We start from the raw sequence: 12,576 nt of genomic DNA, 5'->3' as shown, positions 1-12,576 counted from the left end.
GCTTGGCCTGTCACTGGAGCTGCAGGGCTGGGCCTGGCTGCCTTGCATGGAGCTGCCTCATCCCCTGCTCCTCCACTGCATTCCCAGGTCTGGGAAGCCAAATTCCCATCCCAGTGCCCAGGCACAGCTCTGTGCTGCTGCTGCTGCTGCTGCTGCTGCTGCTGCTGCTGCATGAAGGTTCCCAGGGTGGGCACAGTGCTGTGCCACAGGCAAGGGGCAGCCTCACTGCTCCCTTCTCCCCTCACAGCGAGGGGCTGGAGCGTGTCCAGAGACAGGAACAGAGCTGGAGAAGGGTCTGGAGCACCAGGAGGGGCTGAGGGAGCTGGAAAGGGGCTCAGCCTGGAGAAAAGTAGGCTCAGGGGGCCCTTCTGGCTCTGCACAACTCCCTGGCAGGAGGGGACAGCCGGGGGGGTCGGGCTCTGCTGCCAGGGAACAGGGACAGGAGGAGAGGGAACGGCCTCAGGATGGGCCAGGGGAGGCTCAGGTTGGATACTGGGAGAAATTCCTTCAGGGGAAGGATTGGGAAGCATTGGAATAGACTGCCCAGGGCAGGAGTGGAGTCACCACCCCTGGAAGTGTTCAAAAACGTGTGAATGTGGCACTTGAGGATATGGACTAATGTGAGCATGGTGGTGCTGCTGGTTAATGACTGGAGTGGTGATCTGAAAGGTGTTTTCCCACCTTAATAATTCTGTGATTCCATGATTCCAAGGTGCTTGGATGGGGACCCAGCTGGGAGCCCAGCACAGAGCCGGGCTGCGGTGACGTGCAGGAGCAGGTGCCGGTGCTGCTGCCAAATCCCTGGGGAGGGGACAGAGAAAGCCACGTCCGGCTTTAACACACCCCAGCCCCAGGCCTGGCTGCCTGCTCCTGCCTTTGGCCCCGTTCTGATCCCACACACCGCATCCTGCAGGTGCTGGCAGCTGCATCTGGAGGCACCTCTGGCACTGAGCCGGGCAGAGGCCCCTGCAATGCAAATATTTGCCTTCTGCCGCCCATTTCACCACTTTTCTCTTTTATTTCCTTTCAAAAACACCTTTTGTGCTGCAAGTCCTGCCTGCTCTAGTCCTCCCAGGCACTCCCTGGACTCTCACTCATTTTGGGTGTCAAAATTGCCCCCTTGTGAACACTGGGGAAGAGCAGGTGGCCCCAGGAGCTGGAGAGGGGAGTTCCTGGTGTGGAAGGAATCCTCCCTCCTTGCTCTTTTGCTTTTTCTTTTCTGTTGGTTTATTAATCTCATGACAGGCCAGTTCTGCTATTTGCACCTTTTTTAATTTGGAAAGGGGAAGTGGAGGGTGGTGATTTGACCAGCCCATACTCTCTCTGCTCCCCACCTTGTCCATCAGCTGTGTCCAAGCGCCCCAAGAAACCACGGAACTACCAAATGATTTGGACTCATTTTTGGGCTGGGAGAATGGTGCCAGCTCCAGAGTTGTTATTTTGTGTGCCAGGGAGCCACAGGCATCCTGTGTGGTGGGGACAGGACAGATGCCACTGCTGGGGATTCTCCTGCCTCCATCCCTTTTCCCTCCCAGCCCTGCTGGGGATGCTCCTGCCTCTGTCCCTGCTCCCTCCCTGCTGGGCTGAGTCCCTTTTGCAGTGTCCCTCTGGCTGTTTTCCTGCCATGTTATATTTTTCCCCCTTCAGATCCTGCCTGACCTCAGGGAAAATCCAGCTGTGAGTTTCCTGATCGCATGTTGCTGCCCTGAAGGCAGCAGTAATTGTTTTGTACTGCTCTGTGGAGCCATGCACAGGTCTGGGGGCATCCCACCTGCTCCCCAGGAAATGTCCATGCATGATGGGACAAACCCCTTGATCTGGCACACGCTGTGTTCACCAGACCTTCCTCCCTCCCTCCCAAATCCCCTCCTCCCTAATCTCTGTGAAGGGATTTGCTTTATGCAGAGGCAGCAGACAAAGTGGCTTGGCAGAGGTCCCCTGGGATGGGAGAGGGTCAGGGAGGCAGCAGGACTGAGCCCCTCCTTGGCTGCAGAGCCCATCCCTGGGAGGAGCTGCTCCATTAATATCTCCCATTCATCCCTCTTCCCGTAATCCTGCCGCCGACTGTGGCGCTCAGCAGCTGGCTCTGATGTCACCCGGCCAGGATTTATTGCTGCTTCAGGTGGAGAGCAGCAGTCGGAGCAGATGAAATCTTACGCCAGGAGGAGCTTGTTCCCTAAGCAAATTGCTTGGAGAAAATCCGAGGAGACAGATGCAGCTCCATCAGATACGCACATGCCAGGCAGGGGGATCGCTGGGATCGGGAGTCTGCTGCCTCTGGAGGGAACCTGCTGCCCTTAACCCTCACCTGCCTGGGCTCCTGCAGGCTCTGGCACAGGGAACACTCAGAGCTGTTCCTGCAGACCTTTAATCTTTGCCTTTATGGGCCTGGGCAGAGGTTGTGCTGATGCTTCCCATGTGTGTTCCCTTTTCCTCCTGGTTTTGGGGGAATGTAGAGGCACCCTGAGCTCAACCTTCCTGTGGTTATGGTGTGAAGTCCCATGCAGGTGTGGAGCCCTCTGGGGATCCTGTTCAGCGTGCTGGCTGCCACGGCTGCTCCTTCACTCCCCTGGGCTCCTCGTACAGTCTGGGCCGTGCCATGGATCTGCTCCTAGCTTCCCCTGTGCCCTTGGGCAGGCAGGAGCATCTCCAGGGGTGATGTTGATTCACACACAGCATAAGCACAAGCATGTGCCATTCCCAGGAGTGACCCCGACCGTGGGGGAGAGATTTCCACCTGCCTGTGGTGCCCTCAGACCACTGCTGGTTGCCCCAGTGCTCCTGGGTGTCCTTCCCCCCTGCCACCCACTGCAGGGTCCCACTGGCCGTAACTCAGTGTCCCCCAACTCTGGACATCCCTCCGTAGCCCCCTCACCCTGTGGGGCTGGGAGAGGCACTCAGTCTCAGCCTCGTCCCTGCCTTGCCCAGTCACGTCCCTGCTGCTGCCCCCTCCCATCAGCCTTGGCTCCAGCCCCCAGGAGCCTCCCCATCCCAGAGGAATCCACATACCCCACCTGGGGATAATTAGCAGGCAAGTTGCAACTCCCCACAATGGGTTTTGGTCCCACTTGTGCCTTGAGGCTCCTTCAGGTGTTGTGGGAGCGGCAGAACCTGTTCAGGATGTTTTTGAGCCCAGGAGCCCTCAGGGACAGTGGCGGGTGTGTGGTGAGGATGATGCAGGGACTGCTTTTCATCACCTTTTTGTGTCTCTCCCTGCAGGGAAGAATCTCTACACAAACGAATACGTAGCTATCAAATTGGTGAGTAGCTGTCAAACTGGAGACTTCCTCTATGGTGGGGTGGGGGATGTTCCAGGCATTGGGAAGGAGGTTTCTCCCCCTCCCCCAGTGTTGGGGCAGGTGGAATGGGTTGGGATGTGATGGCTGGGTGGCTGCAGGGAGCTCCGTTCCCGCTCGGAATTGAGGGCAGTCTGGGAACACACGTCACTGCAGGTGGGGTGATCCAGGTCTGGGCAGGGAAGAGCTGAATCTTTCTTCTCCCAGCCCTCTCTGTGGTTTGTGCTGTGCTCAGCCAGTGCCAGCAGCAGAGAGGGTGGCCCCACTGGTACCTGATCCCATTAATGTTTTCCCCTCTCAGGATGAGATGATCTGGCTCCCATATGGGCTGATTTTCTCTCATCATCCCCTGAGGCTTCATCTCCATTTTATACCAATTGCTCCCAACCCCAAATGTTCTCAGTCCAGCTGCTGCCAGCATGTGAAGGAGGTGTCTTGACACCCAGACCCCCTGAACATCCTGCTTCCTACTTAACTGTTCTCCTTTCTCTCCTCCAAGGAACCCATAAAATCTCGGGCCCCCCAGCTGCACCTGGAGTATCGGTTCTACAAACAGCTCGGCAATGCAGGTACGGGGCTGGGCTGAGCTGCCCTGGGGAGCTGCCTGCCAGGGGCACTGCTGGGAGAGAGGCTTTCCCTAAATGTGACTCTGCAACTTCACTCCCAGCTTGAGCTCCTGCCCATCTGCTCTGCAGGGAGAGGCTGGTTTTACACAGACGCCTCATCTCATCTTTGATCTCTTTTGATTTAGTTCTTTCCTCCCGCCGCCCCCGCAGCAGAGTCAGGGATGCAGATGGAGCTGCCTCCTTCCCCCTGCTGCCAAGAGCAGGCTGTGCAGGGAGGGCAGTGCAGGGACATCCCTCCTCTGCAGCCCCTGTCCCTGACAGGCAGTGGTGTGGCCCTGCTGCAGCCCTGCACAGCCCCTGCCCCATCTCTTGCAGAAGGAATTCCTCAGGTTTACTACTTTGGCCCCTGTGGGAAGTACAATGCCATGGTGTTGGAGCTGCTCGGACCCAGCCTGGAAGATCTCTTTGATCTATGTGATCGGACCTTCACGCTCAAGACTGTCCTGATGATTGCAATCCAGCTGGTGAGTGCAGCCCCTCCACCTCCCCTGCACCCTGCACCCTGCAGGGGATGTGTGGGCACCGTGGGCAGGCAGCATGGGCATCCCACGGGGAATGGGGAGAGGATGCTGGCACGTCCCAACCTGGTTCCATACCTCACCCTCTCCCTGCTGAGGGAGGGCTCTCCATCCCTTCACAGCCCCTCTCTGAGCCCAGGCAGGCATCTCACTCTGTGCCCAGAGCATCTCACTGTGTGCCCAAGGTGCAGCTGGCTGGGGCTGCATCCCGTGGTGGGAAGGAGCGGATGTGCCCGTCCTTGGGGCTGGGGCCAGGCTGAGGGGAGCAGGGCCCAGGGCAGGAGTGTGCAGGGGTGGGTCTCTGCCCTGGCACTGACATCTCCTTCTGCCCCAGATCACACGGATGGAGTACGTCCACACCAAAAGCCTGATCTACAGAGATGTCAAGCCAGAGAACTTCCTGGTGGGGCGGCCGGGCAGCAAGCGGCAGCACACCATCCACATCATTGATTTTGGCCTGGCCAAAGAGTATATTGACCCCGAGACCAAAAAACACATCCCCTACCGAGAGCACAAGAGCCTGACAGGGACAGCGCGCTACATGAGCATCAACACCCACCTGGGGAAAGGTGTGTGGGCACAGGCAGCCAGCTCTGCCTCCTGCCTGAAGGCAGGAACTGCAGGGCAGGGGTGCCAGAGGTGGGGCTGGGGACAAGCTGCCTCTCCTGCTCTTCAGGGTGCTGGCAGGACACATGGGGTGCTGCAGGATTTGGGGTGGGGACAGGGACAGTGGCTTTAGTGGGAGCTGACCCATGTCTCTTTTTCTCTGTACAGAACAAAGCCGCAGGGATGACCTGGAAGCATTAGGGCACATGTTTATGTACTTCCTCCGTGGGAGCCTTCCTTGGCAAGGCCTCAAGGTAACTGCTAGCTCCTGCTGCCCCTGAGCATGGCTTCCTGTGGGTCTGGCCCTGCCCTGGCATGGGGAGGGAGAAGGCCCTTGGGATGCTGGAGGATTGGCATCCCACCAGCTCTGAGCTCCATGCCAGGCTCTTGCAGTGCTGAGCAGCTGCAGGTCTCCCTGTGTCCCCCCAGCTGCTCTCACAGCGGCTGTCCTGGAAACCCTGGGGTTTGTCCTCCCAAGAAATCGTACACAGCACCCAGTGCTTTCCCCTGCCCGGGGCAGTGCCTTGTGCTGACCCCCCTTGTCCTTGCCAGGCTGACACACTAAAGGAGAGGTACCAGAAGATTGGTGACACCAAAAGAGCCACCCCGGTGGAGGTGCTCTGTGAGAACTTCCCAGGTGAGAGCAGTGCCCAGCCCAGCCCCCATCCCTGAGCCCCCTGTCCCCTGTCCCCCTGAGCCCCGGTGTCCCCACAGAGGAGATGGCCACGTACCTGCGCTACGTGCGGCGGCTGGATTTCTTCGAGAAGCCCGACTACGACTACCTGAGGAAGCTCTTCACAGACTTGTTCGAGAGGAACGGTTACGTGTTCGACTACGAATACGACTGGGCAGGGAAACCTCTGGTGAGTGCTGAGGGCCTGGGGGCAGAGGGTGAGGCACCCCAGGGAGCAGGGGCAGCGGGGTTGGTGGCAGCAGCCAGGGAGGATGTGGCTCTCAGCCATCCCTGCCCCACACTGTGTCCAGGGGATCAGCTCCACCCTCCTCACCAGTCACCAGCTCCGGGGCTGTGACACAGGAATTTGAGGTTCCTGGAGCCAAGGGGACCCCAGCAGCCGAGCTGGCACCTCACTTTCTGCCATGGGTGCATTCCTTGGGCTTCCTGCAGCCAGATACCAAGCATGGCACTGCTGGGGCAGGGGCAGTGATCAGGCCCCGGTTCTGGAGGGTTTTGCATGTTTGGCCGGAGGTTGGATCTGGCTGTGGGGTGTTGGGAGGGTTCTGTGCTGCACTGACATTGTCCTTTGTGTCCCCAGCCCACCCCCATTGGCACGATGCACAGCGAGGTGCAGGTGCAGCCCCCGAACAGAGACAAAGCACAGCCACACACCAAACACCAGGTGAGCAACAGCCCAGCCTGGCTGGGGCACAGGGCCATGGGCATGTGGCCCAGCCTGGCTGGGGCACAGGGCCATGGGCATGGGCAGCTCGGGCTCCAGCTCCAGGGACACAGAGCCCAGCGGGGATGGTGACAGGGACTCGAGCATCATTTTCCCTCAGTGCAGTTCCCTCCCACAGCTCTGGGTCTGTGGCTCACCAGGGACCCAGGGCAATGTCCCTGTGGCCTGGCAGAAGAGGGAGGAAGTACTGTGGGGGCTTGACTGGGCAGTGCCAGGCCTGGACATCAGCTGCTGAGGGGCAGGGTCCAGCCTGGGGTGTGGGGGAGGGCTTGGTGCAGGCTGAGCTACCTCTGCTAAGGACAGTGTCCCCATGGGGTGACTCGCTGCTCTGCTTGTGATGCCCTTCCATGGATGGAACAGTGACATGGGACAAGGGAGGGCAGGATTTGTGGGGCAGCTTGGCAGCATTTTGTCCCATGCTGGGGCTGCCTTTGTTTTGGGAATGGGCAGAGCACAGGAAGCCAAGCCTGGGGCAGAGATCAGGCAGAGCTGTGTGGGAAAAGCTGCTCAGAGCTGCTCCAGTGCTGTGGCCTGTCCTGCCCTGGTGCAGGACACGTGTTTCTGGCATTGCTGCCACCAAGAGCAAACTTCATGTGTTTCCCAGCAGTCCTGTACAAACCCGTGTCCCCCCAAACCTCCTTGGGGGCAGAGCACCTGCAAAGGGGCTGGAGCTGGGGGTGCAGCACCGTTCTCCCCAGGCTGCTCCTGCCCAGTGCAGGGAGCCTGGCACTGCCTTGGTTCTCATTACCAGCACTTCCTTAGGGAGAGGGAAACATCTTCAAATCACCTCTGGCTCATTTCTGGGAACTTGCTCCCAGTAACGTCTGCTCTCTGTCCCCAGCACCAGGGAAAGGCCGTGTTGGACATCCTTTCTCCAGAGCAGGGAGAAAAGCAAAGCACAGAGCTCCCAGAGCATGGGAGCAGTGTCCAGCCTGGGGACACAGGTGTCCTCGCAGCTGTGGAGCCGTGCTGTGCTCCCCAGGGGAGGGTTTGGCTGTGGGACAGCCAAGCCCTGGAGGAGCAGCCCAGCTCGTGCCACACAGGCCCCGCCAAGCGCTGCGTCGTCCTGGGGTAACGGCTTCACCCGGGCCTGGCTGCAGCTCCAGCTCTGCTGCCCCAGCCCGCTCCCAAACACGGCCCCCAGCCCTGCTGGAGCTGGCCCTGCTCCATGGGGTGGCCCTGTGTGGGGCTGGCCGTGGGGATGTGTGTGTAGGTGGCAGGGGGACACAGACCCCCGTTGTCACCGCAGGGACCGCTCTGGGAGCCGCCAGGACGGTGCTGCACGGGTGCCCTCCGCAATCACCAACTCGAGCTGCTCCAGTCATGTTTTTGCTTTTGCATGTCTTATTTTCTCGACTCCCTTTGCCACTCTTCCTGCCCCTTCCCTCCACCTCTCCCTTCTCTTCCCCATTCTCCCTCTTCTTTTGTTTCTTTTCGTTCTGTTCCTCCTGCCTGTCGCGAGCAGCCGCCCGAGGGGACGGAGTTGTGGGATCCTCAGGCCGGTGGGCAGCCTGCCGAGGAGCCTTTGGGAGCTCACCTGGCAGCCGGCAGGCTCGGGGGGTCCGTCCAGGTACATGAAACCACTGGGGCAGGGGCGGGCACGGGTGGGAGCAGAGCCACCCTGGGCCTTGTGGCCGCCCGCGGAGCCGGGATCAGCCCCGCTCCCCCGCCCCGGGGCCACACATCCCGGGGTCCTGCCCGGCTGCAGCACGTGCTGCCTGTCCCTGTGGTGTGATGGGATGCTCATGCAGACGAGGCTGGTGCTGCTTCCTGGGGACTGCTGGGCTCTCTTGGTGCTGCCAGGGGGAATTAGAGGGCGGTTGGAGATGGATGGATGGATGGATGGATGGATGGATGGATGGATGGATGGATGGATGGATGGATGGAGATGGATGGATGGATGATGGATGGATGGATGGATGGATGGATGATGGATGGATGGATGGATGATGGATGGATGGATGGATGGATGGATGGATGGATGGATGGATGATGGATGGATGGAGATGGATGGATGGATGGATGGATGGATGGATGGATGGATGGATGGATGGATGGCACACTGCAGCATGGCAGCTGGGTGGGCATCACTCTGCCCCTGGTGCCAATCGTCTGAGCAGGGATTTTCCTGCACCTCCTTGACTGGAGCCCTGACTCCAAGCCCTGCTTCTCCCTTCCCGGGCACTCCTTGGCCGTGGTCCTGCCTGGGTCCTGTGCTGGCACCGTCAGCCCCGTGCTCGCCGCCTCCCGCCCGCTGCCGCTCAGCCCTGCCTTGGCCTGGGGGTTCCTCCCACATGGATGATGGGACATCCATGCTGGGTCCCCCGGCTGGGCCTGCGCTGCTTCTTCCGTCTCTGCTTCTGACCCCGCCGCTCTTGCTCGTTCCTGCTGCTCCACAGTGACTCTGCTGGTGCTTGGCCCCAGGCTTGGGCACAGCTCCCGCTGTTGCCATCACGGGGCCGGGCACTCCGTGGTGCCAGGCAGGCCGTGGGGCTGGGTATTCCGAGGGCCCAGCTCATGCTCTGCCTCCCTCCTCCTGTCCCTCATCCCCTTCCTCCTCCCCACTGCTGCTCTGCGATCCCTCCTGCCGTGCTCCGCCTGCGCCCGGCACTGCAGGGATGATGTGCAGGGGTCTCTGTGCTGGTGTCAGGGACTGGAGCCTGACGTGGCCCTGCTGCCTGGGCACTGCCTGTTGGGCAGCAGCTCCTCCGAGGGGCTGGGAAAGGCTGAGGCTCCTTACCGGGGCCGAGCAGCTTGGAGAGTTTGGCCTGTGCATCCCCAGGGAGCTCCTGGCTTTGCCTGCGGGCAGCAGGCACAGGATGGCGGTTCAGGCACCTCCCTGTTGCCGTGGTGGCTCGGGTGTCCTCCTGGCCCTGCAGACAGGAGCTCAGGGATGTCTGAGCCCGCAGGGTGGGCACTGGGCTGTCTTGGTGCTGGGAAGCAGAGGTTGTGTCCAGATGCTCAGCTGGGGGAAGGGCTCCTTGGAGCTGTCAGCTTTCCCAGGCCCTGTGTCCTGCCCATGCTGGAGCTGGTTGCCAGCAAGCCCCTCTCGTGGTGCAGGGGTGCCCAGGAGCTGGGATCCTTCCAGGGCCGTTCTAAGGGGCTCAGACCTCTCTGTGCAGTGGAGCTCTTGGGGAGAGCTCGGTACTGAGGCTGAGCACCGTGGTCTGAGCGAGGGCACTGTCCTGCCACCAAGGTCACCTTGGCGCTCCAGGCAGAGCTGGGTGGTCTCTTGGGTGGCTCCTGTGCCCCACGGGGAGGGGAAGGGCTGCAGACCCCCAGGCTGCCCCTGCTGACACTCATCTCTCCCCAGGTGATGAGCTCCACCAACGGAGAGCTGAACACAGATGACCCGACGGCAGGACATTCGAACGCCCCCATCACAGCCCCCACTGAGGTGGAGGTGACAGACGATACAAAGTAAGGCCCCGGCCCCGCTGCCCCTCGCCACTGCTGGGCTGGAGGAGGGGTCGGCAGCTGCCCTGGGATGGGTCCAGTGCCCTTGGGGGAGCAATAGCCCAGCTGTCCCCTGGCACCCTGTGAGAGGTGTCCCTGCAGGGCCACCACCACCCAGCCCTTCCCACCTTGCCCTGCCCAAGGCCCCTGCACAGAGGGGCGTGGATGGATCTGGGGCTGCTTCTCTGGAGTCCCTGCCTGGCCCTGGCTCTGGTCACGTAGCCAGCCTTGGGTGCCATGGTCAGTGTCACTCCCCTGGTCACTGCCATTTGCTGTGGCAGGTGTCACTTTTGGTGGCCATTGGGGTGCTCCTGTCATGTCCAGCCCCTGCCATGTACCAGGGGCACTTGGTGGAGCAGCTTTGGCCACGTGTGCTCACCAAGGGGTTTCTGTTCTCCCTGACCCCAGGGCTGCTGCACCCTCCGTGCTGTGGCCCCGGCGCTGATGGGTCCCCTCTGTCCCCAGGTGCTGCTGTTTCTTCAAGAGAAGGAAGAGGAAAACCACCAAGCGTCGCAAGTGAGCTGCCAGGGCCGGGCGGAGCGGCGAGCGATGGCTCCTCTCCCTCTGGCCGTGGCTGGATCTTGACCCGCGGAGCCCCTGGGGCTGGACGGGGCCGGGGGGGCCGGGCCGGACGGGCTCCCCCAGCGCCCCACGCGCAGCTGGGGAGCGGGGCCTCCCCAAACTGCTTGTCCTTTCCTCCGCCACTCGTGGCCGTTTACTCGAACCAAGCCCAACTTCGCTGAAGTTCCTGCGTCCGTCAAACAGAAAAAAGAAAGAGAAAAACCCACGGCGTCACTTGCTTTGAGTTTATAACAAGTCTGAAATGGGGATCAACTACAGACTCTGACCCATCGCTGTCAGAAGAAGACGAAGACAATTTCGAGAGCAGTGGGCTAAGGAGGAATATTTTTTTTTTTCTGTTGCTTCTTTGTCTCTTAAGTTAATTTAAAGTGAGTCTCGGTGCAGAGTGCTGAGTCGTCAGTCTTTGACCGTCATCTTCAGTGTTACCGAATTCTGCTCTGCCTCCCGGCCCCGCGTCCCCGCCGGGTCCCCTCGGTCGGGCCGGTGGTGACGGGGAGAGCCGGGGGCGCGCGGGCCGGGGAGAGGAAACGCGTTTACAGTTCATTTACGATGCACTTTTGCGAGCAATACAGGCGCCGTCCGGTCCCGCCGAGAGCAGGTCCGAGACTCCCAGGGGCTGGGGGACACAGGGACAGGGACGGCCGAGACCAAAGGGACCCATGAATGGCGGTGGCAAAGCAGGGAGGGGAAGCAAAGCAGCCTCGTCTCTGGTGCTGCCATGTCTTGGGGCTGGATGTTTCCACAACAGCTGTAGGTGTGGGCAGGGCTTGATCGGCCTCTTGGTTTTTACAGCCTGAGCCCCCCCGCGGCTGCTGCTCCCGGGGGGCCGGGCCGGGTGGGGAAGGGCGCCGGGGTGGAATCCCCCACCATGGCATCCCCCCACGGTGGGATCCTCCCGGCCTGGGGGAAATGGAGGTTTTGGAAGTGACACACAGACACCCCTCGCACCCCCGTGTTCCTCGCCACCCCCAGGGCACTGCAGCTCCCCACGTGAGTGACCCCGTGCGCTGTCGTGTGTATTGATCGTGACACATTGGGGGGGACACACACTTACCTTTACCAAAACCCTGTTGTTGTGCCCCAAGAGAAGGGGCTGAGGCTGTGCTGGGGGGGCGGGGGAGGGATGGGACCATCTGTGGCTGCTTTGAAACATTTGTCCAAACTGACCATCTCGGGGGGGGCTGGAGACCCCGGATTGTGGAGGGGCTGGGGGGGCGGGGGGTGTCCATGGGGCCTCCCCAGGGCCCCTCTTGGTCCTGAGTTCGGGACTGACCCCGGCTTTGGCTTGTCCGGGCTGCGGCAGCCAGGGCAGCCCCAGCTGCTGCTGCGTCCCTGGCCACAGCGGGGAGGGGACGTGCAACGTTTGACCTCGTGTCCCCAGCGAGGCGAACAAACGAATTTTAAAAATCGCCTTAAAATTTTCACTGGAAGTGGTCCCTTGTCAGCGCGTGGGCTCAGAGCAGCCCCGGCGGAGGCCGAAGAGGAGCCGCGGAGGGGAAGGGAAAGCGGCCACGAGGGTGTGCCCGGAGCGCCCGGCTCTGCCCGCACACCCTCGGCCGCCGGGGCCGGGGCCCGAGCCCGGGACTCTCTGTCCTTCCAGCGAGGAGTCCAAATACTGCGATTGTACGTGAGAGCGTTTGTTCCATTGCGAGTTTAGTTACTGCTTTAAAACCAAGTGTACAGAAATGGCATTTCAATTTCTCTGATGCTTCCTGGAAGCCATAGAATTTAGGGGCTTTTTTTTTTTTTAATAAAACAAAAAAATAAAATAAAAAAAAAATCTTTAAAATCCAACACATTCTTCTGTGCTTCACTGTGTGATCAGAAGGGTGAGGACATTGCCCAAGCGCCCCTTTTTTGTTGGAAACTCCTTCAGCAGTGGGTGGGAGCAGCTCCAGCCCCTCACACGGGCTCCCTGCCCAGGAGCCTTTTCTGGAGCAGCAGGAGGAAAATCAAGGGAGGAGAGGTCGGGGGAACAGCAGCAAAGCTGATTCAGGCTCTGGGCAGCCCTCCCCAGGCTCCCACCAGCTGCTCCTGTAAAGCCCGTGAGTGAGGAAGGTGATGCAGGGGGGCA

The 12,576-nt window shown here is 60.7% G+C and overlaps 1 protein-coding gene across 2 annotated transcripts in view; it reads left to right on the top strand.

The window, feature by feature from the left end:
- CSNK1G2 (casein kinase 1 gamma 2) overlaps positions 1 to 12,249 on the top strand; it is a 42,747-nt gene extending 30,498 nt beyond the window's left edge. Inside the window, exons 3-13 of one of the 2 annotated variants that reach the window (XM_058858689.1) lie at positions 3,220 to 3,260; positions 3,796 to 3,865; positions 4,238 to 4,386; positions 4,775 to 5,009; positions 5,215 to 5,300; positions 5,599 to 5,683; positions 5,761 to 5,909; positions 6,321 to 6,404; positions 7,930 to 8,034; positions 9,778 to 9,884; positions 10,386 to 12,249. In XM_058858689.1, the coding sequence (XP_058714672.1) occupies positions 3,220 to 3,260; positions 3,796 to 3,865; positions 4,238 to 4,386; positions 4,775 to 5,009; positions 5,215 to 5,300; positions 5,599 to 5,683; positions 5,761 to 5,909; positions 6,321 to 6,404; positions 7,930 to 8,034; positions 9,778 to 9,884; positions 10,386 to 10,440 (1,166 nt within the window). In that variant the 3' untranslated portion in view covers positions 10,441 to 12,249. The remainder of the gene's footprint in view (positions 1 to 3,219; positions 3,261 to 3,795; positions 3,866 to 4,237; positions 4,387 to 4,774; positions 5,010 to 5,214; positions 5,301 to 5,598; positions 5,684 to 5,760; positions 5,910 to 6,320; positions 6,405 to 7,929; positions 8,035 to 9,777; positions 9,885 to 10,385) is intronic. The other variant, XM_058858690.1, reaches the window with a different exon arrangement.
- The last annotated feature ends 327 nt before the right edge of the window (positions 12,250 to 12,576 follow it).

This window comes from Poecile atricapillus, chromosome 28, assembly GCF_030490865.1.
Source record: "Poecile atricapillus isolate bPoeAtr1 chromosome 28, bPoeAtr1.hap1, whole genome shotgun sequence".
Classification (NCBI taxonomy): Eukaryota; Metazoa; Chordata; class Aves; order Passeriformes; family Paridae; genus Poecile; species Poecile atricapillus.
This window is presented reverse-complemented; position numbering and strand designations above follow the sequence as displayed.